The sequence below is a fragment of the Rattus rattus genome, chromosome 15 (assembly GCF_011064425.1).
Source record: "Rattus rattus isolate New Zealand chromosome 15, Rrattus_CSIRO_v1, whole genome shotgun sequence".
Taxonomy (NCBI): Eukaryota; Metazoa; Chordata; class Mammalia; order Rodentia; family Muridae; genus Rattus; species Rattus rattus.
Window position 1 is genome coordinate 61,297,797 of NC_046168.1, and position 27,921 is coordinate 61,325,717.

Here is a 27,921-nt window from a genome sequence, read left to right on the forward strand (position 1 = left end):
GTTGCTCCTAGCTTAGATAGCAGCCGTTGTTCTACTGTTTACATTATTATGAAGATATCTGGTAATAGCCCTGTGTTCTACCCTTCTACATAATGATTTTCGATAACATTAATATCACGAAGCGAATGAGTAATGAAGCAAACTGTGCCACTTACAGCCCTGTGTTTGTGTGGGCGGTTTTCCTCTAGCAGTCTGGAACATCTGAAAACCAGTAGCCTTCTAAAGTGGTGCCGTGATTCCCAACCTCAGAGGACTGTGCTCAGGGTCAAGAGAGCCTTGAAGAATCTACAACTTCCTCTTCGCACCAACTGGTAAAGGTAGATCAATTCTCTTAACAACATGGCAGACACGAGACTGTGGCATGGTAAGATATTTATTACCTAAATGCCAAATTAAATTACATCATTCATTAATATATATTTACATACTTCCCTTTATTTATACATATATGAGAACCACTATCAAAGGTCAAATCTGACAACCTTAGAAGAGTCCTTTTTGTAAAATATTTGAAGAGAGATAAATTCAAATTTTAATTTTTTAGGTTTAAAGCAGAATTCATCTTCCATGTGGGAAAGATCCTAGAACCTTGGCCTTTTAAGTTACATTTTGGTTTAAAAAGAAAAAGGTTTCTTCTCTCCAAGAGACATTTGTTGAATTGCCTGCAATATCACCTTTCTAAGCCGTTATTGATGTATACTAAGTTACATTTAGATAAGACATGATGTCACTTTAACTTAGGAGCTGAAACTGTATTTCAAGGAATAAATAAAATCTGTAGAAGTCCTTCTCTGTCAGAGCTGCAGCCTGCCAGCTCATTTTCGTAGCCGAATCAACATCAAATAGGGAGAAGCACCTTCAGTCTTCAACTCACTGTAGAAAAGACACATAAATTATCAAAGCGGAACAAGGAAGAGCCTCCTAAGACAATAACTACACCACCATTATCTAGGGTTAGGACTAGTTGAGGTAGGCCTCAACGACCACCATCCTAAAAAGTCTGATCTAAGAGACAGCCATTAATGTATCTATTTTGATGAATTCCCCAAGGGATATATGGTAAAATCATATCAAAACAGCATTTACCGTCAACAATCTCATCTAGGTTGACTTGGGTAAGTGTGAGGTAGAGTGGGAGAAGGGCGAGAGTTGAAGCCTTTCAACTCAGTGGAAATATGAGGGCATTTGTGTTAGTTGACACTGTTGGTCTTCCTGTGGGGTTGCCATCCCCTTCAGCTCCTTCCATCCTCCCCCTAACTCTTGCATAGGGGTCTCCGACCTCAGTCTGATAGTTGGCTGTAAGGATCTGCGTCTGTTCTTAAAGCCAATGCTATTTTGAAAGTGAAGGACAAGCTTTCATGCCCTGGAAACTTTTATGTTTAAAAGATCAAAAAAATGTCTAGTTTTAATGTTTCAGTTAGGAAGTTTCTCTTAGATTACTTTTTCCAAGTCATAGGGGGAAAAACCCCTCCTAACAGTGTAATCTTGAGCTGTTAATTAGGTGTAGCTAGAAACCACCACCAATGAAATCGTCTTGCCAGTGTACCTCCTCTGTACCGGCCAAATTTGTAGCATTCAATACAAAATCATTGTAAATAGATAGATCCAGCACTTTCTCCAAGACCTCATTCTGCCTCTGTTTCCCCAGAGCCAAAGCCGCTTGGCTCTGACATGGTGCTCACCAGGTTCTAAAGAACAGTAATGCAAAGCAGGAAACAGAACACTGACCACTCTCCCTTCTCCGGGAGAACTGGCTTTCTCTTCCAGTGCCTCTAGGGCTTAATTCTTTACTCATTTTAGGAGTCGCAAGGCTAGTGACCAACTAGTTGAAAATTTCGCACCTGGAGATCTGAGAGGCCTTGATTCAAAATGGCCTTGATTCAAAATGGTCTCTCTAATTATGTGCAGCATTAGCCAACTGAATCATTGTTGCTAGGAGTTTTAAAGAGAGAGATGAATCAGTCTGAATTCCTAGACTAATGTTAATCAGAGCGAGTCTGATTTTCCACCTCAAGCCTGTGACCAAGAGACTCTGAAAATGAGAATCTTCCCTGTAGGGACCAGACAGTGGAATTCAAAAGCAGCTAGGACAGGAAGTTTTTAATCACTTTCTAAATGATTCTCGTAATTACAAGCTATGCTTTCTCTTAAATGAACATTTCCTAAAGCTTATGGAAATGAGATTGAAGTCCAGATTCAAATTCTGATTCAGCCAACAATAAATATCATACACAAAGCAATCTGTCTGGCTTTAAGTATCATTTTGATTGCTTCCTTCGGTCCTTATCACTGCTTGAAATCAGCCATTGGTAGCTGGTAGTTTTTGCAGTTATCTGTTCTTAGCAGCACAGAAAAGAAAAAGCAACAGGAAGACCTGGTCCCTTTCTAGGAATACTTAACAACCCATTTGGCTGAGAGCTGACATGAAAATTCTAGAAACGACTAACAACTCGTGATTAAAACATCCATGGATGGCACAAAGAACAGAGCAGCCAAGGAAGAAGGAGAAAAGAGAAAAATTATGGGCAATATTTGAAGAAAGTTCTGAAGTTAAGTCTGGGCTTCATGTAAGTAAGGCAGAGAAGGGGAGAAGATAAGCATTTTTTTTTATTTGGTATCAATATATCCAGTCTCAAGTACTCAGTAGTGGACAGTATGTGCAGGCAATGCTGAACAGTACTTGGGTGATAGAGGGTGTGGTGGTCAATCACCATCGACCTGATGGGTTTAGAAGAACTGAGGGGATAGACCTCTGAGGGTGTCTTGAAGGGAGTTTCTGGAGAGAATTTAAGGCGGAAGATGGGACTGAAGGGGGAAAACCTGTACCTTGTAGAGACGGCCTTAGATACTGATGTCCTAGGAGGTTCCGTCCAATGTGCCACCTTGGTTTTTAGTTCTTTATTCTAAAATTGGAAGCCATAAGGACAGAGATCAGACAGCAAATCCACAAACTGCCTCCATCCACAATGCGCATGCTCTGCTCCCCTCCTGCATCCTGCCTCCAGATATAGGATATTTGTTATGGTTATTTTATTAAAACCAAGGAAAACAATATGTAAATGCACCCCAAAAAGTACATAATGTACCAAGGGGTTAAAATGTAGTACTATGAACATCATCAGTTTTTGAACTATTTGAGTTTATAACCATTCCTTTTCACAGGCAAATGAAAATAATCTTAGTGATCCACACGATATTAATTACATAATTATCTTCCTGATGCAACCTCTTGATTATAAGCCCTATAAAAATGGGCACAATATCTTCTTAATAGTTCACGGTGTCTTCATCTTCAACTCTCTTGATATCTATACTCTTGGCAAAGATATCAGGGTTGCCTTTCTTACGTAAGTTACTAAAAGAACAAGAAACATATGATCGATGGTACATATTGATTCAGAGAAGTCACTAATTTGAAGAAAGCTAACACTAAAATGCAAAGTTTCAAGAAACAGACATTATTTTTGTTAAAAGTTCAAAAATTAATGAATGCCTAGGATATGAAACCTTTGTCAGGTACTTTATATACATTACTTCCCTTCACATGACTAGCTCAGCTCTACAAAATGTATTATGTATTAAAAAACTCTTTATAATATGTAACATAGATTATATAAAGTTAATACACGTGGCTTTTAACAAAATAAGACTAAATAAACTCAAATTGACAAAGTAGCTACTTTGGGTAAACCAGGGGTAGTGCATACAGCCCTCAGACCTAGCCATGTCTGTCGACAGGCTGTTTGACCCAACAGCACGTTTTCTTTTCCCTGTAAGACATCATTTTTCGCCGGAACCATCAAATTTAACTCAGCTTCCCCACTTTGCAACTGAATAAGCAATGGTTGCAAAAGGTACTGATATTCGAGTGTGTCTGAAGGGAGTCAGGTATCATAAAAATGTAACTGAAAAAATAAATAAAAGCAACAGTCAACTGCACTGGCCATTGAGCATCATATCCCATGCATCTCAGTAATCCAGTAACTGCCACACACACGTCACTAATGCAATACCAGGGGATGTGAAGAAGCCAACGAAAGCATTGGAAAATTCCTTTCAATATGCAGGATGCATATTATCATTGAAGTGACAGCAGAAATAAATCAAAAACAATGTAACAGTTGTCATAAAACAATCCATAACTGATGATTACAGGAAAGACGTAAACTAAATCAGAGTGAGTGGAATAATTTACGGCATTTTCAAGCACATAGAGATTGAACCTGGACCTTGAAGGCAAAGGGAAATTGGTGAAGTAGAACAGGGAAGAGGAAAAAAAAAAAAAAAAACCACATGGCAGCTGTTCCTACCGTGTAAGCCCAGGGTCCACAACCTGAGAATGGGCCACCTGAGAACTTGTGGGCTCTACACAGTCTCCATCCCTGAGGACACAGGGAAGCTGAACCAAGCGCCTACTGATGAGCATAGTAAAACTCAGCTGGCCCGTCAATTTTGGTCAATTTTGAGAAGTAGCAGATTGAGGCTGAATCATTGTCTCTAACATGTATTAGAATTTCAACACTCAGGGGGGCAAGGGGGAGTGGCAGGAATATCCAAAATTCAAGGTCATTCTTGGCTGTGTAGTAAGTCCAGGGTCATGTATATGTGTATACGTGTACGTATATGGATATGTATACATATACATGTATATGTATATGTATATGCACATGCATATATATGTATATAATGCTTATACTTTTATAGCTTTTATATCTCCAAGGGAATGACTATACTGCTCACAAGGAGAACATTTATCTACTGAAGAAAATAAGAGTTCAGAACATAAAAGCCAGGGTTCGTCTATACTCAGAGAGGCTAGGGAAACACTGAAGGATATCATCACTATGAAGTCAACTAACAAGTTTCCACGAGGGGCAACACAGGTCTGTTCAGTCCCCACCAAATGACACCAATAATCGCTGGCTCAAACTGAAATATAAAGACAGAATGGGATGAAAAGACACACCTTCCTGGTCCCACTGCTGGACCGTGACTAAATCAATGCACAGCATCTAGGATAAATTATAATAAACTTATAGGATGACGGGATTCTTCTTGGAGGGGATCCACTTTTGGAGGGCTTTTCTGTACTTCCTGTGAAGCAGACGGAATCTACTATGAAAAGCCAGGAAGGGTTTTAGAGGAAAGAAAATGAGTGCGTGGGAACAAAACCATGTCTTCTCACAGGAAATTAAAATACGTTGTTTCTGTTTTATTTTTAATTCTTTTTATTTTTAAGTCTTTATAATAACATTTCATTTAAAATGGTTATCCGCGATGAGCTGTTAAGTCAAAACTAACGAAAGTGGAATTTAATACAATTATAAAACTACTTTGGTTAAGTTTTCAAAGATCAATTTTTGATATATCCTCCATGTGGCAAACTCTTGATTTTTACCATTGCAGCGAACTTTCTACTGTGAAGGAAAGCAAGCTCACGCCACTTTTCCAATCAACTCCCAAGAAAAGCCTCTCACTTTACACTGAGTAGTAAGAACGCCGAAAAGCATGATGTCAGCAGACGTTGGGATGTAATTGAGCCTGGAGGCAAAGCCAGGATGGATGAGGATGGAGGAGACACGGGCCAGGAAGAAGTATGAAGAAAAGGAGTCTAGAAGCCTTACCATCGGGCTAGAGAATTTACACCAGAGAAGCCTTAATCGAGCCTTAAGTATGATCCTGTCCTTGCCAATACAGTGAGTGTCCAGGGACAACCTGGATGAAATTTTAACATTTACTTAGTGTCTAAGGCTAATAAAAATAAGTTAGTGTTTGTTCAATAATAAATTAGTCCTAATGTAATAGTTTTTTGAACAAGCTATACTTTTTCATACATAGCATACACTGCTAAAGACACTGCACCGGGGTACATGTACTTACCCGGAGACACCAAGACACAGTCAGATGCAATTTTACACACATTCACAGTCACACAGGCACAAAAGCCGTGCACAGGCATATACGCTGTGGTAGTTTATCGTTTACACACAGGCACACGCTTACACATACATGCCCAGGCATGGACCAACACACACCACACAGATTCTCTTCTTACCTGGGCTTCAAGCACGGTGACCTTTTCTTTCAAATTTTCAATTTTTTTATCTTGTTCCTTTAAAGTATTTTTTAGTCCTTCCATCTAGGAATCGGGAGAACAATTGGGAAATCCTGTCAGATCGTGGGGAATAGTTACGTAAGTCAAGAATTTCCTTTTCTTTTTCTTTTCTTTCTTTCTTTCTTTTTTTTTTTTTGTACCAGCATATAAAGTGAGTCCTTTAATTTTTCAAGTGTTTTAAAAAACAAATTTATATTTAAGCCAGCCTTGAAGATAAACATAAAAATTACCATTTTAAACCAAAAAAAAAAAAAAAAAAAACCCAAACCCACAACCGAAGCACCGACTTTGTGCATAGCGCCACCTAGGTGTGCACAGAGGGGACTGCAGAAGTAGAGAGGCGTCATTGTCTGGAACTGCTTCATCTCCTTACCCGGAGAGGAAAAAAATAAACAGGGTCACCACTGTTTCCTACGAGTCTGCCCTAAGAATTTCCATGGTCAAATGCTGCCCCTCAAATAGAAAGACACAATCCCATGGTGTGAGCGGAGCCAGCAGGTCACTTAAGACCCCAAGCCAAATAGGCGCCCAGGGAGAGAACAATCAGAGAGGTACCACTCTCCCTTCCCGTTTATAGGAGAAACCTGTCTGCAGAAAAACCCGGCAAGTGCAGAGGTGGGAGAAAGCTGCAGCAGGTGTCATGTGTCTCATCCTGCAGAAGAACTTGGGTGGGGGAGGATTCCTGCTCTAAAATAACCCCCCGGAGTCACTGTTTATGAGTATACGAGCATGTAGCCGTCAAGCCTGGTCATCCCTGATAACCGAAGCAGGAAGATTCCACAATCACCGCAAGCCGGGCTGCATAGCAATTCCAAGATTAGCATGGTCAGTTGATGAAGACTGTATCCCAAGAACCAAAGTAAAAACAGGCTGTGGCTATGGTTCAGTGTTGGAGCACTTAGCTAGCATATGCAAGGCATGCTTAATCGAAATTAGTGGAAAAAGTTAAATTTGAAAACACACACACACACACACACACACACACACACACACACACACACACACACCATCCCCCCCAAAAAAAACCTGATTACTTAAGGAAGGTTTGAATCTCCTACCATCTTCCAAATAACAGTGAACAACATCTCACTCAGGACACTATGCTTATGCAAAAATCACTAAAATATCTAAAGAGCACATAAGCACAGCTTCTCAAACTCTCTTCGTACAGAACCTGAAAGGTGATGACACTCTAGGCGAGAGAAGCCCCAAGCCAGGTTGCCTGAGAAACCAAAAAGGAACGTCTGTGAGAAGGCAAGCCATGGAGCGTAGCCTGCCAAATTGCCCAGCTTTGGTGTTTGCACCTGAGATCTCTCTGAGAAATTCGCCTGTGAGTCTGACCTCCTGGATGACGTTGCGCAGGTTCTGGTGCTGGGAGTGGATCACGAACTGCAGATGACAGATCTGCTCCTGGAGGATGGAAATCTCCGTTTGAAGATGCTGGCAGCTGAGAATGCAATCAAAGGTGGAGGAGGGAGTGAAGGATTTTTTGATACATCAGCCCTCCCTTCCTGCTGTTAAGCCTTGTGTGACCTCCGGGGATTCATAGACCATACCAAGACACAGGGAAAAGAACAGGTCTGTGCTCTGCTTGACTAGGAACTTGAGTGAGATATGCATTGAGGTCAGAAGCTGCTTCTGGATGGGGAAAGAGATCACTGACTAAAATGACTTGTCATGCAAATATGAGGACCTAAGTTTGGAGTCTCTGGACCAGTGTAAGGCTGAATGTGGTAGCTAGCCTCTGTTTCTGTAACATGGTTCTTTAAAGGGTGCAGTCCATTGCAGAAATGCCAACCTTGGTCTTTCTCTTAGAGGCACTGGGAATTAACCAACTGAATGTATGTCAATGTGTTTCTCCTTTCCATGTGCATGGCAAAAGAGTTGGGACTAGGATAAGCTGGATATGTACTCTTCATGGAAACATTTATTCTCCTCTGATTGGAACAGAGCCGACTGTAACCTCTCAGCCATTTCATCATCCCTGAAAATTCATGTTCAAGGAATGGCTGCTCCTGCATTAGCTCGAATCAACATCAGGTTTTAGTTCTCTCTGGGCTTCAGCGTGAGCAAGTTCATTACCAGGGCAAAGGAACCCTGTGAGGACATTTCATGACACCTAGCGGAAGGTTCACATGTGTATAGAAGGGGGAAGGGGGGACTCAGACCTCACCAAGGACCATGGACTCTGGGGTCTTCAAATAATCCAAACTGAAAATGAGTGAAGCCTCAGGCTAAAGAGGCAGCAATTTTTGGGACTTCAGGGAGGTTAGGGGCAAACAAGCAGGGCAGTTGAGACATCTTAGGGGATGGGTGCACAGTCCCTTGAGAGGGAGAATTGTTGAAGAGATTTGGAGGATGGGAGAATGCAAAGCCTCAACAGAGAACAGTCTAAGCTCAGTGCAGGGCATGAGGAACCAAACAAGGCAGAAGGCTATGGAAGTTGATGTTAAAAGATCCTCCTGTAGCAGACGAAAAAGAAGAAAAAGAGTAGTAATGATGTGCTTAGTGGTCAGATTTGCTCTGAAAAGAGAGGAGCAAGGACTCTGGCTGCTCTGTCGAGACGAAGGGCTTGACCGCTTATGTGTGCAGGTTAGGGTTTTGACCCAAATTAAAGACATATGTGCAGAGTGAACCCAAACTGGGAAACTGTCTTAACCAGGCTGACCTCTAGGCAAGCCTGTAGGATGTTTTATTGATTAATAAACATCTAGGCAGGTTGTCCTGAATTCTAGGAGGAAGCAGACTGGGTAAGCGATGAAAAACAAGCCAGTAAGCAGCATTTCTCCATGGCTTCTCCCTCATTGTCCTACTGGGGAATAAGAAAACTAGTCTCTGAGGTCATAGAAGTTTTTGGAGATGAAAGCCCACCACGGCAACATGCTAGGCTCTGCTATTTCTGGGAAAACTGAAACCGAACCGGACCAACATCTTCTGAAGCGCTCAGAGGCTGTCCTTGAGAAGTACATTTATGCAAAGATGGTTGTTCTGTAAGCTGCAAAGTGCTCTACCTGAGATCACAGCAACAACAATAGGATTCAATTTTACTTAAAAAAAAAAATACCAAGGAGCCTATGTGGGACTGACGTAGGTTCTCTGCATATATGAGATCATCGTGTACCTTGATCTTCTTGTGGGACTCCTAACAGTAGGAGCAGGGGCTGTCTCCGATTCCTTTGCATGCTTTTGAGTTCCCTTCTCTCCTACTGGATTGCTTTGTCCAGCATAAAAGGGGAGGAGAGCCTAGTCTTACTGAAACTTGATATGCCATGTTCAGTTGATATCCGGGGGACATCTGCCCTTTTCTGATGAGAAACAGAGGGGTGTATGAGAGCAGGCAGAAGGGAGGAGGGGTAGACTGGGAGGGAGGAGGGAAGAGAGCCTGCTGTCAGGATGTAAAATGATGATGATGATGATGATGATGATGATGATGATGATGATGATGGTGTTGATGATGATAGTTTTTAAAAAGAAGATAACGTCCATCTTTTCCTTATGTCTGTCTAACCGACTAAGAGAAATCTCTTATTTGCGGCTCATTAAGCAAGCTTTCGTTGCCTCAGCTTCAGAGTCCAGTTCATACTGACTTCACTGCCGCTGTCACCTAGCAAAGTGAACAAAGCCCCCTCACATGGCTTAGAAACCGTAAGAAGGAACCAAAGTGGCCGTGATGTCTGCAGCCTGAGAACGGAGTAAGACTGGATGTTCAGTTACCTTTCTAGAGACACAAAGCACTCATTTCCCCCCATTCCAAGAAACTTCTAAAAGTTCCTCAAAAATATTTTGAGAATTTCATACGGATTGCCCACATTCAACGGAACTACTAGGGAAGATCGGTTTGCTTAAAAGAAACAAGTCTTTTTAAAAATAATTAAAGAAAAGTGTCAAATGCAGGCCACCTGGACACTTGAAGGAAGGAACGTTGCATAAGTCCAGAGTTCAGTTACTTTACGTGAAAAAGATCTTTACAAAGGGAGAAAGGAGGGAAAGAGAGAGAGAGAAGGGAGGAGAAGGGAAAAGCCAAGGCTCCACGGTGACTAAAGAGACAGCAAGCAGGGCTACGCTGCCCTGTCCTTCTTTACCAAGACAGACAGTGGTACACTATTGTTGTGGTTTGCCTTGGAGTTCTCTCTGAATTTGTAAAATAAAGGCAAGAGCTCAAGATTTGGGCAGAGGGAGGAGTCGGGAGCGAGAGGGGAGGAGTCAGGAGAGGTCAGGAGAGGGGGAGAGGGGGAGGAGTCGGGAGAGGGAAAGGAAAGAAGCGAGGAGAGAGTTGTCGTGGGAGAAGGAGAAGCTGGAGACCTGGCAAATAAAAGGTGCAAGGGATGAGGGATTTGGGAGCTAGGAATAGGACAGTGTAGGGTGGATCTGCCCAATCTAGACGCTAGATTGTTTTCATATTAATTGAGTTGCATTTTCTTTGTACTGGCGGATTCGGGTTGGAGAGGAAACTGCAACAAACTGCAACACACTATCACTCCTCTGCTCTCTCGGGATCCATGTTTACTCATAGGGAGGAAGAAAATAACAACAGAATAATAGTATGACAGCACATTTCAAGTATGTGCATCCAATTTAAAGCTCAGCCTCTTTCTGGCCTTCATAAGTGGTCAAAAATGCACAGTTATCATCCAGAAAGAAAGCAGACGAGTAAAGAAAGATGAGAAAATAGAGACAAAATAAGAGAGGAAGAAGAAAAGGAGAGGGGGAAATAAAAAAAATCAAGGAATAAGGATGCCCATGACTGTATAGCAAAATAAATAAAGAATAAAGAAAATTTGCCCCTTGGAGACTCCTAACAGTGCCTGAGAGCCTAGACACTGAAGTTCTAGAGGGTCAAACGGCATAGAGTGCGTGTTATCTTGACATCAGAAAATAGCATGACTATAGTGAGCTTAGAATCAAAAGGGAAAACACACAAAAAAAACTCAGGAAATGTGATACGAATCAGGACCTACCACCATCACAGAGGATTTCCTAAGAGCAACTGAGGACAGCTGCTATGGTGACCATACTCCCTTTCCATGAGTAAGGACTGAGACAGACCCAGTTGAAAATTGTGAATAACAAGCCAGCCCAACGAACCAAGGCTACTTTCCATCGCATGTCTTTTACTTCCTGTGGAATTCGAAGGCTGCCAGCCTATAGTAGGTTCACCTGATGACTGGCCAGTTTGACGAGCATAGCCACTCACAAAGAGGAAAGTAAGCTTGTAAGATAAAGATACCCCTGGCATCTTTGAGAAAATGGAGAAGTGAACAAATCACTCTTCAGAAGAATCAACTCTCCAAGTGGCTCTCCGGGACTCTTCTGTACTCTGGCCCGAATGTCTGTTAATATAAGACTTTGTCATCTCATCCCCCTGCATCCGCACCACTTCCTTTAGTCCAGTGAATCTCAACCTGTGGTTCACAACCCATCTGGGGTTCACATCAGATATCCTGCATATCAGATATTTACATTACGATTCATAATGGCAGCAAAATTAGTCATGAAGTAGCAAGGAGGTAATTGTATGGTTTCGGGTCACCTCGAAACAAGGAATTGTACTAAATAAAGGGTCATAGCAGCGGGAAGCTTGAGACACACTGTCCTGGGCTTACAAAGCCAACAGGCCTGCAGCCCAGCACAGCCACACCCAGGAAAGTTTTCAGAAGCTACTCCTTTGGGAGGCAGACTTTCAAACCTTTTTGAATTTGCAGCGTTGGACTTGAGCTGGAGTAGCTTGCTTTCTAAACATAATTTTCTCTCTAGGAGTGCTTTCTTTTCCTAGGGAAAAAAAAAGAGATACATTTTTGTTTGTGTGTGTGTGTGTGTGTGTGTGTGTGTGTGTGTGTGTGTGCACGCATATAGGCACATGTGTGCTTGCAAACTGTTCATAATATGTGTGTTTTGTGACGCTAGAAATATGGCCTGTGTTTCAGAGCTCATGGTAGGTGTAACAATGTGCCCACCAAGAAGCCTGGTCAGGCAATGTCCCTCGTGTTTCAAAAGTCAATCAGGGCTGTGTTGTTAATGTTTAACCTGGGCGTGTTTCTGCATGCGGTTAATCCTAGCACTTTGGAGGTAGAGACGGGAGGATCAGGACCAGCAAGTTCAAGGTCAGTCTGAGTCGCATGAGACCCTGTCTCAAAACGAACAGAAGTCTCCATAACTTACTCATTGAGCCTGAAAGAAAGAGCTCGATCCTTCTCCAGCCCAGTGCCAAAATGGAGACCTGGTTGCACAACTTTGCCCACCCACCTTCCCATGCCACCTGGAGTACCCAGCCTCCCCTGATGTGAATCCCCTTATGTCTGCACCTGCCTCTTTACCCCATTAGGAGAATTGTTGCTACCCAAGGACACCACCGCATGCCTTTGACGCTTCCACCTGCTCTCCTAGCATCTGTCGCCACATAGTAAATCGGTAAATGTACGCCTAAGGAGGGCTTGAGGCCACCAATGTTAAAACTGCTTCCTAATGAGAATCCGGGGGAAACTAGAAGACTGAGAAAAGATGCTGTGATTTATTTATGGAACCAAACCGTTCACCCCAGGGGAGAAGTAACAAAGTCCATGAAAGACCGAGCGTGGGTAACCAGAGTTTTTTGAGTTGCCAAGTTGGGGGAATCAGGAATGGTGGCAAGAGGCAAAAAAATTGGTATTGAGAGCACGGGCAGAACTGACTGGAAACGTTTCGGAACCTGTCCAATGCTGTTTCAAATCACTGCCCACCACAGCGTGGAAATGGAGACCGCACGACACACTGCTCTCCCACCGAAACCAGAAAGCCCCTGCTACACACGGGTCTGTTTTTGAAGCTTTGGCCAAGGTTTTAACCTCCCTCAACATTCTCACTGCTAAGAACCCAGGCACACAGAAGCAGGAGTAGTCATTGAGTCCATTCTGACCCACAGCCCCATTGTAGTAAGGGCTGGAAACACACTCATTGTGATTTGTCTCACAGAAACCTTCTAGCATAACAAGCAGGGCAGATACAGACAGGGTACTTGGGGTCTTTACGGCAGGAGCCTCCATGTTGGCAGGGGTTCCCTCCACAGGAATTAGTGACAATTTCACAGGTAGCCCTCTGTACCCAGGAGGACATTGGCACAGGAAGCTCCTTTCCCCTGTAGCAATTTCTTCAAGTAGCAATTCCTTGACAGAGACTGGAGAAGTAAGGGTCTTTTGGATCTCCACAGTCTTTGTCCAAATTATTAGCTATGTCTAAGCAACAATTGTAGTCCTGTGGAAAACCCTTGGGCATAGCATTGTTTTAGCAAGAATTTAAGAGACACCTGGTACTGTTTTTATTGCAAATTGAATCCTGGTATCTCAGATCGCACTGTAGATCTAAGTACACCCTCTCCCTCTGAGGTCAGTCAAGACAGCCCAGTTAGGGGAGAAGGATCCAGAGGCAGGCAACAGAGTCAGGGTGAGACCCTGTTCCAGTTGTTAGGGGACTGGTAATAAAGATCATGCTGCACATCCACTATACATACATACATACATACATACATACATACATACATACATACATACACACACACACGCACGCGCAGGTGTCTAAGGCCAGCCTTTGTATGTCCTTGCTACTCAGAAGTGGATGAATATGTTCCTGATTCCTGCATGAATGAGGCCCTGTGCCTCAACGGCATAGGCAGATACATGTGTGTCTGTCCTCAAGAGTATTCATGCTGGTGTGAACTGTGAGTTGGAAATTGATGGATGTGAATCTCAGCCCTGTCTGCATGGTGCCCCATGTCAGGGTGCTCAGGGGACTTACTTCTGTGACTGTACACCTGGATTCCTTAGAGACCACTGGGAACTCAACTTTGATGAATGTACCAGCCAGTCATGTCTCCACGGAGGTCTATGTGTGGAGAGTGGAAACAACTACTACTGTGACTACCCAGGGAGTGGATTCACAGGGACAAACTGTGAGACCCTGATGCCTCATCCTTGGTCAAAGCCTTGTCATGAGGACACAACATGTGAAGACGCTGTTGACAGCTAGAGTTGTCACTGTTGTCCTGCACACACAGGTGCCCTGTGTGAGACAGATGTAAGTGAATGCAGTAGCAACCCCTGCCAATTTCAGAGAGAATATGCCAAGCAGTTCTCTGAGGATCAATAGACACACTGCAGGCCTGCCTTCCTCCTTCAAGTACCTTGGAGCCTCAGGCTACGTTTGTATCTATCAGCCTAGATTCAGAGACAGGAGCCCAGCATAATTGTCCTTTAAGAAGCTCCACCAATCAGCTATCCAACACAGATGCAGAGACCCACAGCCAAGCATTAGAGGGGGCTTGGGCAGTCTTGTGGAAGAGTTGGGGGAAGAATTGAGGAACCCAGAGGGGATAAAGATTCAACAAGGAGACCATCGGAGTCAACTAACCTGTACACTTGGGGATTCCCAGAGACTGAACCACCAACCAAAGAGCATACCAGGGATGGACCTAGCCCCGAACTCCCTTGCACATATGTAGTAGATGTACAGCTTGGTCTTTGTGGGGGTTCCCCAACAACAGGAGCGGGTGTCTTATCTTGATTCTGTTGCCTGCCTGTGGATCCTGTTCCCCTAACTTGCCTTGTGTGCCCTCAGTGGGAAATGGTGTGCCTACTGCTGCAGTTACTTGGGGTACCAGGTTAGATTGGTACCCAGGAGGGCCTCCTCCTCCTTCTCAGAGGTGAAGGGAAGGGGGAAGGGAAAGGGGCTTGTGGAGGGGGCACTGAAAGGAGAGGAGGGCTGCAACTGGGATGTAAAACGAATACATTAATTAACTAACGGGGAAAAAGTAATCTACAGCATGGGTGTTTAACGGCATGCTGGGCCATTGTCCAATAGTGGGATGTAACAATTAACTTAGTTTTATTTATTTATTGTGCGTGTATACACATGCGCCATAGTACATGTGTGGCAGTCAGGGGACAGTTCATGGGAATGAGCTCTCTCCTTCCACCACACATGTCTTAGGAATCTAATTCAGGTTGACAATTTCCATGTTTTACTCTATTATTTATAGACCAGAACCTGGATTCTCTGAAGTCGCATGTTGATTTTAGATTTTTCTTCTGTTTTACTTTTGAGACAAGCTCTCTTGTCGTATAGACTAGCCCTCAACTCACCAAGTAGTCAAAGCTGCCTTTCAACTCATGATCCCCCTGCCTCAGCTTCCTTAGTACTGGAGCGATAGGTGTGGTCTTCTACATCAAATTTAATTTATAGATTTTTATTCGGTAGAAAAGATAATCCTAAAGGTTATAGTTTCATTGCTTTAAAGAATATTAATTAGCTATACCTAGACTAGCAACACAACATTGTATTCTGTCCATCCCTGTGCCCACAACACACAATATGTATAAATACCTTATTCAAAAGAATTTTATTATAAGGTTCCAAAATTGGTGATGAATCGAATAAATTCTAATTGTATGAGCCATGTCTTTTAACTATATGAATATCCCTAAAATGAGGTTAAGAATGGAATAAGTGGTGACAATATGTGTGAGATGAGAAACGTACTCCCTTCCCTGACAGATATTTGGATTTCAATACAGAGTAATTTAAAGATACCAGTTACTTCCTATCCTGTGTGAGTTGCTACTTTTAATTACGCTAACTTATTTCAGTTATTTTCTTAGAGCAATCTTCCCTCAGAGAAATTATTCCGTACTAACCACATCCATGTTAGCCTTAAGTGTCTTTCAATAATTTCTGAGAGATGTCACCTATATCTTGAGGTTGATGTTGATGCCTCTGTCCTCAAAGAAACACTGCCAGAGATCATGTATTATAAATTCATAGGGTGCCAAGAACATGTACATCACAAACATTCCTCCCAGAGGACTTTCTCCTGATTAATGAATGCTCAGGGCCAGAGACCGGGTAACTAAAAAGAATGAGTTCTATCCTGGCCAGGGCTCTTGTACATGCCATGACCTCTTCATAAACTGCTCATGAAATAAAATCACACTTGCCTAGCACACACATCTTGGCAGTGGCTTCCTCACACACGTAAGTACCTGTTTTGCCTCTGGAGCTCAAGCTCACTGTTGATCAATGTAGACTGGCACCAATTTAAGACATTGTACATGTTAACATATGAATGCCTTGACAACCCAGAATTTAGTCTTTTTTAAAAAAATTCCATTTGTTTTACTTATCGTATATGTAACCATGTGTTCCGGCATGTATGTAGTAGTCAGGGGACAATTTGAGAGAATGAGTTATCTTTGTCCACCTTAGGGATCTAACTCAGACTGGCAGACTTGGTGGCAGACACATTTACCAGCTAAGCCATCTCATTGGCCCCAGAACATAGAATTTATCCAACCTCAGAAAACAGGCCACAAAAGGAAGTATTATGAAGTGGAAATGGGAGAGTGTAGAATGGTGTCTTGCTGGCTCTGTCCTTGTTTATAAACCAAAGGTAAGGAAGAAGGTGGTCTCTGAAGTGCCTTTGAGCCCTTAGATCCTAGTGGAGCCAAATCAATGACACCAGCAAAGAAATGTGAACCAACAGAAGTGCACTGCTGGCAAAAGGAACATATGCCATGCAAAGAAAAAAATTGCTCTTCCTGGGCGTTTCTGCTCGCTTCTTGCTGTGTGTTCGGAATTCATTCTCGCTGCATTCCTGATTAAACCGGGACAGATGGCGGAGGTTTTAAGTAATGTGTTCATTACCAGACCTCACAGCACTAATGGCTATTTACCGGAGTGGGGCCTTGCTCAAGTGAGTAGCAAATGAATCCTTCTCAGGAGGCAGCCACGGCTAGAGCGGTATCTATCCGCCTTTCTGAGGATGTGCGCTTTTCACCTTCACTTCCGCTTCGAGGTGACATCCGTCCCCATTAATACGGAGGCCGAGCATACGCTATTATTCCAATATGCATTCCCCGCCCAAAAGACTTGCAGGGAACGTGTCTTCTCATTATCTCCTGAGCCCGAGAAGGTGTCTCTGAGCTTGGCTGCTTAGCTTTCTCATCTCCACGCTGATTTGGAAAAGACGGAATAACATATAGGCTAGATGTGTTTTAAATTAGTCTTGCACATTGCTCCTCTATTCGATCGCCATTCACTCCCATTAACAGGCTCCACATTAGCTCGAGAGAGAGAGAATTTGGAAGGTTGTCCCCCGGCCTTGCTGACCCTGGGTGCCATCCTCGCTACTTACTGTGTCACTGAAAGGGAACCACAACTGTTGTTCTTGGATGCACTGCCCCACCTGAAGCCGGCTTTCCGCTTCTCCAAATGACCCATTAGCCAAAATAAAAACAGGAAGTCTGGAAAGTTCCTCGTGCTCAGCACAATCTAATTATATACACTGCAATCCTCATAAACGGTGATTCTTTCCAGTTTATTCACAAGTATTTATATATCTCCTGTGCCTGGCTCTGTGCAGCACATGCATGGGTAGCACAGGATAGGTGCTCAAATATCTTGAAATAACACTGCTTGACACAGCCAGTGTAGACAAGAGCTTGCCTCTGACCCAGAACTGGAATTGTCAGAGAGGGAATTTTCTTCTTCCACTGTTTGCTAAGTTTGATGCACTCACAAGCGGCTACCAATTAATTGCCATTAACACGACTCTGGGTTTTAGAAGGTAGTGATCTCAAGTCTAATCTCCCATTCCAAGTTGTTCAATCAGTAGCCCGGGCTAGATAATTCTATTTGTTTAACAGAATTGTCTTCCTTTTCTTAATGCAAACATGCACTGTGCTGTCTCAGCCCTTCAGATTATTTACTCCAATATAAGATATGCTAAATGCTATTGGATACTCAACAAATACTGCAGTTTTTCCAACAATTATAGACTTGCATGCTTGGGTAAGCCAACTGCCAAGGATGATTCAGTGATTCTGGGAATGACAACTGTGGCCCGGGGTATAACAAAGGTAAATGCTATTATCATAGCATTAGGTACTGTTATATTTGTGCACGTGTGGTATTTCTGATTTCCTCATGTAATCTTCACTAGAACTATACATTTCATAGTCACGCTGTTAACAAATTTTATATTACTGGACTATATTTTAAAATTAATTAAACTTCCTTTGGTCAGAAACCTGTATAGTACAGAAGTGTGACACTCAGGAAGTGAAAGTTCCCTAAAGGTGAAGAAAACTTGGGACAGCTCCCAGGAGGGAAAGCTGAGTCGATTCAGGACCCACCCAGGAGTACAGTGGCTGAGAGGGTGAACAAGACATAACTCACTAGAAGCCCAAGACTACATTCTTATCCACTCCCACTTTGGTTTCCGAGGCGTTTTGTTTTGCTAGTAAAAGACTATGATCCTCATTTTATCTAAATTCTGAATTTGAAGGCGCAGACTAAGTTTATGTGATTTATCTTGGTATTTGTAGTGCTAAGCACTAGATGGGATTCCATGACACTACCAGTGTTTCCTCCACTGCTCCTCCTAAATACACCTGTGGAGAGTTCTAATGTCCACTGAGTTTTCTCACACATTTTATAACCATGGTTTGTTATAAACTCGGAGAAGTCATGGGCTACTGAAAGATACCCTGGCTCTAATAGATCTAAATGCTGGATTACAGGGTTCCACTCTGCTTTTCCTCCTAATGGCGTCATTTTGTGATTTAACCCATGATTTCATCCACAGCCCACCAAAAACACAGAGGGACTAAAAGGAGGAATCAGGCGAGCCCTCAGTACAGAGCACGTCCTCACAGAAAATGTCTAAGGAGAAAAAGCAGACTTGTGAGGCACGCCCATCCCCAAACTCAAACTCCAAGGAAGCCTTCCAGCTTGGTCATTCTTCTCCCCTTTCTACAATGAAATGAATGACTTTACTTCTCACACTTACATTTTCCATCCTCTGGACACGGTTTTCCAGTCCTATGATTTGCCCATGTTTTTCTCCCAGTTTTTCTGAAAGTTGACTCAGATGTTTGGCACGTTGCTTTAACGTCTGCTCTATCTCGAGTTTGTTGACCTGTGGTCAGAAAAACAGTTTGCTAGACTGTTGTTTTTGATTATTTATCTAAAACAATATATAACATCTCGCATATCAGGAAATGCCCTACAAGTAGGGTAATTGCCCCCGCTGTGTCCCAAGGTTGCTTCTTAGATAGGTAGCTGGCATTGAAATGTCAGTCCTGGGAGAGAAGTATGCCCATTAGGGAGGGGGCGTCAGCTGACTTCCGCTAAAGTGCGCATGCTCAGAATGGCTCAGTAAAACCTGAGTATGTATCTGCCCCTGAAAACACCAGGTGAGCCGCCATGCCAGGTCACTGGGTTAGGGCCGAGCCCCTCAAGACCTATATACTTATCCCCACAGGTCACACCATTCATTCACAGTGCATCCCCGGGTCACATATGGCGGGGTAGGACTGTGGTCTCCAGCCCCCAAGCTGCGGCTGAGGTGTTACCTGAAGTACACGTTTACTGTCCTTATGCTTTTTCTCCAGGTCTTCAGACTGCGTTTGGTAGTTGTCAAATAATCTCTGAGCCACATTTCTCAAAGCTGCCGCTCCTGCTTCTCGGGAAGCTTCCAGCTAGGAAAAAAAAAAAAAAAAAAAAAAAAGTGCCAGTAACCCTGCGTGTTGTGATATTTCAAAACTTAAAATAAAAAGAGCTGAAGGCAGAACGGTTTTATGGTCAATTGAAAACAGTCCCTCATTAGAATTTGCATCCTTACAGGTAAGTTGTGGGAGAGAAGTTGCTGGTGTCAAGTAAGAGCAAGAGGCCAAATGATGTGCTCCCTGATAGAGGGTACTGAGCGTCTGACATGGTCAAGCCAAACCTGAGGGCTCCACACAGCAGTGCTTCACATAGGTAGCCAGCACCCTGTCAGTATGTTTAGGGGCCAGCCCCTCATCAGCAGTGTTCCTAGCATGCTAACAAACGCAGCTCTCTGAAACAGAAGTGGCATGACGCTAGAGAACTAGGAGCAGGGAAGTTCAAAGGTCAGTCTTTCAAGGCTGAAAGCGAAGGGAATGATCGAGGTTCACATGGCAAGGTAATCACTGTGGGGGCTGCGTATAAGATAAGCTCCAAGGGGGAACTATAAAGCACTCAACAATAGGTTAATTAGATAATCGATGAGGCATTTGATAATAGAGGTTAGGACCAGTATTTCGGTGTGGGAGCATGTGTGCATGTTCCCACGAACACGTATGTTCCCATGTGCGCATGGGTGGGTGTGGATGCACAGTTCCCACACACATAGATCAGAAGAGTGAAACTTGGAGGTCCTTCCTCAGGGGTTCTCCTGCCTCTGCTTTCCATACACTGAGACTGCAAGCATACAGCTCCATGATTAGCTCTCTCTGTTGCTGCAAGGGCTCTAATTCAGGCTCTCATGCTTGTAGGGTGAGCACTTAGCTGACTAAGGTATCTCCCCAGCTCTAATATTTCTTAAAAGTGCAAAATCTCTTCAAAAATGCATTGTGGTAAAAAGCAAGTTAGCCTGAGATCTCTCCCCTTAGTAAATGATTAAGTACACAGTGTGTTATGGTTTGCCTATGCTCTGCCCAGGGAGTGGCACTATTAGCAGGTGTGGCCTTGTTGGAAGAAGTGTGTCACTATGGGGATGGGCCTGAAGACCCTCATCCTAGCTGCCTGAAAGCCAGTATTCCGCTAGCAGACTTCAGCTAAAGATGTAGATCTCTTGGCTCCTCCTGCACCATGGCTATCTGGATGCTGCCACGCTCCCACCTTGATGATAATGAACTGAACCTCTGAACCTGTAAGCCAGCCCCAGTGAAATGTTGTCCTTATAAGAGTTGCCTTGGTCATGGTGTGTGTTCACAGCAGTAAAACCCTAAGACACAGTGTAACTTTAATTTTTTCAAATCCTACTTTTAATAATGGTTCTTAAATGCTTTTAGGCCACCAACCACTAAAGATAGTGGAAAAGGAAGGATTTGGGGGAAGTGAACCTGTTTTAAAATGCTTCTTTGGAGCAAATCCCATCTGAGTTGTCTGGAAATCGGCAGTTCAGTTCACAGGTTAACAGTGGCAGCTCAATCCACTCACAAACACTTCACAGATGCACCAAAATTCCAGTTCAGTAGAGTTGGGATAGCAGACATGATCACTACCTAACAGAGACAGCCAGCCCTCAGCCTCATCACGAGTCAGCAGGAGGGACCAGGGGAAACACCAGGAGAAGTTCTCAGCTGTGCCTCTCTTAGAGAAGCGAAGATCAGCAAAGACTCGAGACCAACAAGCATTGCAGTTAGCTCTATAAGCAAGCCAAGCTCAGCCACAGCTACTGTCCGTCAAACCCTAGTTATACCCTCTTAACATCATGTATCCTCCACCAGTCTTGCCTCAGCATGTGCGTCTCTCTCAGCTGACATCACTCTGACCATCAGCCCGAGTCCAAGGAAGCAGCAAGAAACTGCAGCACACCACCAGATTTTTTTTTGTGCAGTTTCTCTCATGCAGTACTGACAAATGCAGTTCAGCTACACCAGACCAATACCTGCGTGTCCTCAGTGAAGAATCTTTTCATCGTGTGTCCTTTCACGTGTTTGCTTTAGCAGAATATCCTTTCACTTTATGTTTGCTTCAGGAACTATTCCCTCACGAGTCTGCCTTAGCCTTTCGCCTGTATCCACTTCAGGAAAACACTCCTTCACATGTTTGCCCAAGCAAAACACCATCGAACACAAGTGACTCTCCAGAGAACCCTTAAAGTTCCCACTTCAGCACAGTATGGCATAGCACCCTTAGCTGTACATGATTGTACACAGGAAGCTTCCAGAACTTGCTGCTTTTCATAAATAAAACTTTATACCCATGGACCTTCCAAAGATGTCTTCAAAAGTAAAAGTAGTCTCCAAAAATAAGTTTTAATTTAATTCTAACAATTTTGTCATCTGCTTGAATATGAGTGTAGGAGTGGGCGTGTCCCAGTCTGTATGAATGCTAACTACCTATGAGCTCCTAGTAGTCATACCTTGATTTGCAACACTTCATTTTCTTTGTTCATTTCTAGGAGCTGCTGATCTTTTCTTCTCATGTTTTCCAGGAGCAAATCCAACCTGGTGGGGTCTGTTGTAGAATCCAAGCCATTCTGAACATTTCCAGATTGCTGAAATGAACAAACAGAAATCTTCGAGTCAACTCTCCCTTCCCTCTGTGAACATTGGCAATAGTGGTTATCATTCCATACATGAGCCAAAGAGGATTCAAGCCAGAGAAAAGAGCTCTTGGAATCTCAACTCGCAGTGGTCAGTTCTAAATAAGCCAGCTTCTGGGTCTGCTCAAGTTTACACAGTCTTATAAGAACATCGAGCCTTTCTGCAGTGTATACTTTCTACAGCTCTTAAATACACTGTTAAGTATATTGTACACACCAACCATAACCGTGAGACTGGATTAATTAACATCATACCTATAAGTATATTTTGATTAAACAGAATCAGACAACACACTCAATGTAACAGTGTTTCCTTGCAATCATGTCATAGTAAATTTCTAAACTGAGATATCAGAATAGAGCTGCACTGAGATGTAATTCTGTGCATTCATGTCCCTGAAGGTACACCTGGACCATATGTCTCATCTAGAATCCTGGGCACAGGGAGGTGAAGAGCAAACTAGAAAACCTCTCAGCCCACCAGTTTCACAGATGTGGAAACTGAGGAGCAGAGTCAATGTTTGTGCCCGTAGATGAAAGAGCTCATGACCCGGTGCCTTGATCATCAACTGGACTGCTTTCAGTTTATTTCATGACAGATAGAAACATTGTCTCACAACTCTACATACCCTGTAGCTTTGATAACTCCTATTTGTTAAGTGCCTATTATATATACACTATGTTGTCTCTTTAATGTGATGGATGATTCTTTCCCTGGGTGCTTAAAATATGAGAAAGTGTTATACTTCTTATAGAAGGAAGGAAACTTAAAATTGCAGTTTCATAAACTCAAGTGTTCTACTTTGATTTTTGCTGCTGTGGGGAAAAAAGCCACCCATCGAAGGCACCTTGGGAGATGAAAGAATTCACCTTGTGTACACCTTATCTCCATACTCATCATTACGGGAAGTCAGTGAAGGGGTCCAGTGAAGGAGATTGATACTGGAGGGAGGAACACTGCATGCTGGTTCTTTCACACACTCAAGCATAGCTAGCCCTTCTTATACAACTCAGGGCCACCTGGGCATCAAATGGTTCTACTCACCACGGCCTGAATCTTACTACATCAACTGACAGCCCAGACAATCCCACACAGACCAATATAATCTAGGAAATCCTTCAGTTGACTTTCCTTTTTCAGATGAATCTAGGCTGTGTCAAGTTGACAGTTGAAGCTAACTAGGACAGCAAAGTGACACCTATATAAATAACCACGAGAGCAGATTTAGAGTCTAAATTCCTTAACAGCCAAACCTATAATCCCCCACTATAATAAACTATCTATAGTCCAGAAATAAAAGCCAAGCACATAAAATATACACAGCTTTTTCTTTTGTGGTCATGAACACCTTCCCTGACCATATACGGATATATACTGAAGAATAATTGACAGACACTTGGAGAAAGGTAAGTTACTTGCTGTGGTTGATGGTTTACAGGTTTAGATCAATGTTCTCATAGGAGTCATCTGATGGTAAAAGGCTGCAGATTTTGAGTCAGGAGGTCTGGGTGGAGGCCTAGACAGTACAACTCTAATAAGCCTATAAAGATGTTGCTACCAGGCTACTTTACATGGTAGCAAGGCCCTATATCACAACAGCACCATGTCCTCTCCATTCATACAGAGATACTCCTAGCAAGATCAACAAAATGCCATTTCCATTGGCCAGTCCTTGCTTTACATGGCCCAGCAACCACACTGAACAGTTATTCCTTTCACCCACTCTCGGGATTCCATCCTCTAAAACTTTTTCTCCTAATTCTCCACCTCCTTTTCAACCTCTGTGCTTTGGAAAGCTCACCATAATGCACTTAGATGATCTATCATTTCTACAGACACTCACATGCTTTAAAATCCCCACTCCTGTCAAAACTACTGTCTTTTATTATTTATCTGGAGATAAAGCCTTGCTATTTCAAACAGGCAGGCCTTGCACTCTTGTCTTCCTGCTCAAGTGCCAAATCCAGCTCTAGTTTCAGAAAGTTACCAACCATAATGCCCTGTGTATTGTAGCCTAAACCTTCTCATACAGATTTGTACTCTCAAATTTAAAATTATATGCCTCCTGTGTTGGTTTGAACATGCTTGGTTCAGGGAGTGGCACTCTTAGGAGGTGTGGCCTGTTGGAATAGGTGTGGCCTGGTTAGAGGAAGTGTGTCACTTTGGGGGTGGGCTTTGAGACCTTCCTCCTAGCTGCTTGGAAAACAGTCTTTCCTGGTTGTCTTCTGATCAAAATGTAGAAATCTCATCTTTTTCTCTAGCACCATGTCTGCTTGGATCCTGCCATTCTTTCCACCATGATGATAATGGACTAAACCCCCAAAAGTGTAAGCCAGCCACAATGAAATGTTTTAGTTGCAATATTCCAGCAAGGCCTGGGCATTCTGAGCTGATCCATCTAATGATATTCTTAATTAACATATCATACATGGAGGCATTAACATCTTTTGTGCATGAAGTATTTTATCACCTAGCTTCATAGAGTAATCCTGGCAGAGCTGATGGGATAGAACTCTATATGGCTTCGTGTTAATTTTCTGAAACAATGAAAGTACTGAGTCTTGACGGACTTATTACCTCTGCATCTACTTTGTGCCTTACATTGCCACGGCCGCCTTCCTCCTTAAACATGCGATTCCGGATCTTTTCCAGGGTAGTTCGAATCTGGAAGAGGAAAAAGAAATAGTCAATTTGTTTTACAAGGTGTTTAATTCCACATGTATTTTTCTTTCTCTTTACTAGCGACAGGCCCTCTTATTTACATGTTTATTCTGATGTCAGATTTAAATGCCATCCTCCAACCTAAATTATATTCAGGCTTATATTGCTTAGATTAATAGAAATAAGTGTTTGAGTTTTGTATTTTCTTTTTTTCAGATAAAATATAACAAACTAAATTAATAGTATACAATAAAATAATTTGGTGAGTAGTACTTTAAAACTGTTCATTTTTATCAATTTTACCAACAATTTAGTACTAATTTAGTGTTTGGTAATTACTATAAGACAATTACTACATAGTAATCACTACAAAATAATTACTATATAGTAATTACTACAAAATGATTACTACATAGTAATTACCACAAAATAATTGCTATTAAGTAATTGCTACAGAAAAATCACTAAGTCATGATCACACAAATCCATGCATGAAATCTGAGCTCCGGTCTTGCTGACCTGGGGAATTTACTAGACAGTCCAAGATAATTTAATTAGCTGATCTGAACAAAGTCATAGACTACCAATGTCAGAATTTTTCTATCTACTGTAACAGGCAGTTTACGGGACCATTTCTCCTCCGTTCTTTTCATAGTGGAGTCTCATAAGTTACATTTTTAATGAAGTCGTTGGCAGAGAAAACCCTGGCATTAGCTAGCTGGAGTTGTGCAGAGAGACAAGGTGAGGAAAGAGCTGAGCTCAGCGGGAGACATAACATCTAGTTGGGAGCCCAGCATCCCATTCAGGAAACCACCAGGGAAGGGTATAAAACAGCAGGAAACCCAGCAGCAAACGACGGGGTGTGAACTAAATGCTGAGAGGTGTTCTAAACCCTCCTGGCCATTATTCAGTTTTACTGAGCGGAGAAAATCATTTTACTTCACATGTATGTGAGCACGGGCTTGCATTCTAAAGAAATGAGATGGACCGAGTTTAAGTCTAAGCTCTTGACTGTCCTGAGCCAAGCGAGATTCATCCCTTTTCATACGTTACATGGGTGTGGAAACAAAACCCACAGTCCATACTGGTACTTATCGTGAGACAACTGTGCCTTGCGCATGACGACTGGCGCCCTCATACCTTCCTCACATACTCGGTTTCTTCAATAATCTGAGCTGACGACGGTCCACTGAAGATGGAGCGGTCTTCTGTCTTACCCCCAGAAGGAACTTCCATGGTCACCGTGACAGTTGTCATGGTGAATTCTGGCTTTAGGGAAACATAAATCAGCTTAGCAAAACAACGTAAAGGAGGTTTATTGTAACCAAAGTTTTAGTGTCATCTTAGACTGCAAAATCTCGAGCGGGCCCCTGACTTATTTGTTTTCCATTAGAGCATACTGGAAGTGCTTAATAAATGTCTGTGAAACTAAAAATACAGTTATAGTCAAACTGTGTAGTGTGTATCCTGCAGAAACTCGATAAAGGCCATTTATCAAAGGATGTTGTAATGGAAGAAAAAAAAAACTGGAAGAAAATCAAATGCACACAGATAGGCCTGGTAAGTTGATTGCTGCAGTGGAATAATATTTACAGTGTGTGAGTCAGTTAAAAACCATAAATACATAATATTGTATTTTCTTATTTTTTTAAAAAATAAGTTAAAGAATATGATGAAGAGAAACATATGTCTCTCAGCTTTGACAAAGTGAGTTTCAGATCAGCCTGGGCTCTAGAGTGAGATCCTGCTTACACACACACACACACACACACACACACACACACACACACTCACGAGGAGAGGGAGAACAGACACAGGTGACCAGTGTATGCTCTCTCTGGATATCAAGTTCTCCTGCAGAGAATCTAGGGCTTCTTGGGTAATTCAGATTGAGGACATGAAGTTCATAAAACTAATTATGGCAGGAGATCAAACACAAAAGAATAAAGTACAATAGAAATAAAACTGAAGAGGAAGAAAAAAACAAGGCATAGCAAGCACATGCCATGTCTTTAGCACATGAACTGTATTTTACGGTCACCAAATAGTTAATAAGGGAAAGGTTTTATGGTATGTCAGTTAATAAACTCAAAAGGATTAACCGAGTTAGAAAACATAGCATTTGTAACTGCTTAAGAAAAAATGGGTCTGAATTAATCCTGAAGCTCAGCTAAGAACACAGGGTTTAACAGTTTAAAGAGAAACCTAACATCCCAAGGGCCTTCAGAACTCAGGCATCGTATAAGTAAATCACTACAGACTGTGTCTCAGGACTGGAAAACCACTCAGTGTCAACAACACTGCTGCTCTAAGAGGATCTAGATTCTGTTCCCACCATTCACATCTGAGAGACAGCCCCAACTTAGAATTTACCACCCAGCCCTAGGGAAGGTCCCTGAATCTCCCTCCCTGTACAGCCAATTATCAGGCCACCTAGAGATGTAGAAGTTCCTTGAGACCCCACTTACTGCCCAGACAATTAATGTAGAGGTCACCAGGGCCACCAATCATTTACCTACCTAGTTACCGTTGCTATAATCTGCTCTCAAGAAATTGTATAAAAAGTTTATGAAAGACAGAGAAAGGGTCACCTCTCCTCTGGGTGCAGGATACCCCAGCGCGCTGAACAATAAACTTCTTGCTTTTGCATGGAACTCCATTCTCGAGTCTCATTTGGGGGTCTCCCGGCAGCTAAGGCTCACTTTGAGTCTTATACATCAACAACTCAACCACTTGTAACTTCCGTCCAGCAGCCCAGGCAGTGAATCTGATGCCCTTGTCTGGTCTTCCCAGGCATCTGCATGCATGTGCTATACGTACACACAGAGAACACACAGGCACATACATACACATTTAAAACAGCTATTTTCTTAAGAATCTTAAGAAACCTATAACCAAATACAATAGATGAATCTTGTTCGGATCCTGCCTTAAACCCATTAGGCATATGATGTACTTTTTTTTTTTTTCTTGATTGACTGGAAAAAGCTGGTAGTGAAGAATTCTTATCACATACTGGGGTAGCTATATTGGTAAAGTCCTTAC

The 27,921-nt window shown here is 42.7% G+C and overlaps 1 protein-coding gene across 1 annotated transcript; it reads right to left on the reverse strand.

Moving 5' to 3' along the window:
* Positions 1-355: 355 nt before the first annotated feature.
* Ccdc68 (coiled-coil domain containing 68) lies at positions 356-27,921 on the reverse strand. The gene is made up of 11 exons (XM_032885759.1): positions 27,468-27,921; positions 26,017-26,141; positions 24,793-24,879; positions 22,032-22,166; positions 19,495-19,620; positions 18,930-19,058; positions 11,802-11,884; positions 7,457-7,562; positions 6,056-6,139; positions 2,827-2,903; positions 356-873 (listed from the first exon to the last, which is right to left on the reverse strand). The coding sequence occupies exons 1-11, from the start codon at positions 27,547-27,549 to the stop codon at positions 816-818; spliced, it is 1,092 nt and encodes a 363-aa protein (XP_032741650.1). The 5' UTR covers positions 27,550-27,921; the 3' UTR covers positions 356-815.

Excerpts from the sequence above, each read along its gene's own strand:
- Ccdc68 (XM_032885759.1), bottom strand. The coding sequence starts at position 27,549 with ATGAGACTCGAGAATGGAGTTCCATGCAAAAGCAAGAAGTTTATTGTT. Across the intron at positions 24,880-26,016 it reads AAACCGAGTATGTGAGGAAG|ATTCGAACTACCCTGGAAAA; the intron begins GTATGAGGGCGC and ends TTCCTCTTCCAG. Across the intron at positions 19,621-22,031 it reads ATGAAGTGTTGCAAATCAAG|CTGGAAGCTTCCCGAGAAGC; the intron begins GTATGACTACTA and ends TTTTTTTCCTAG.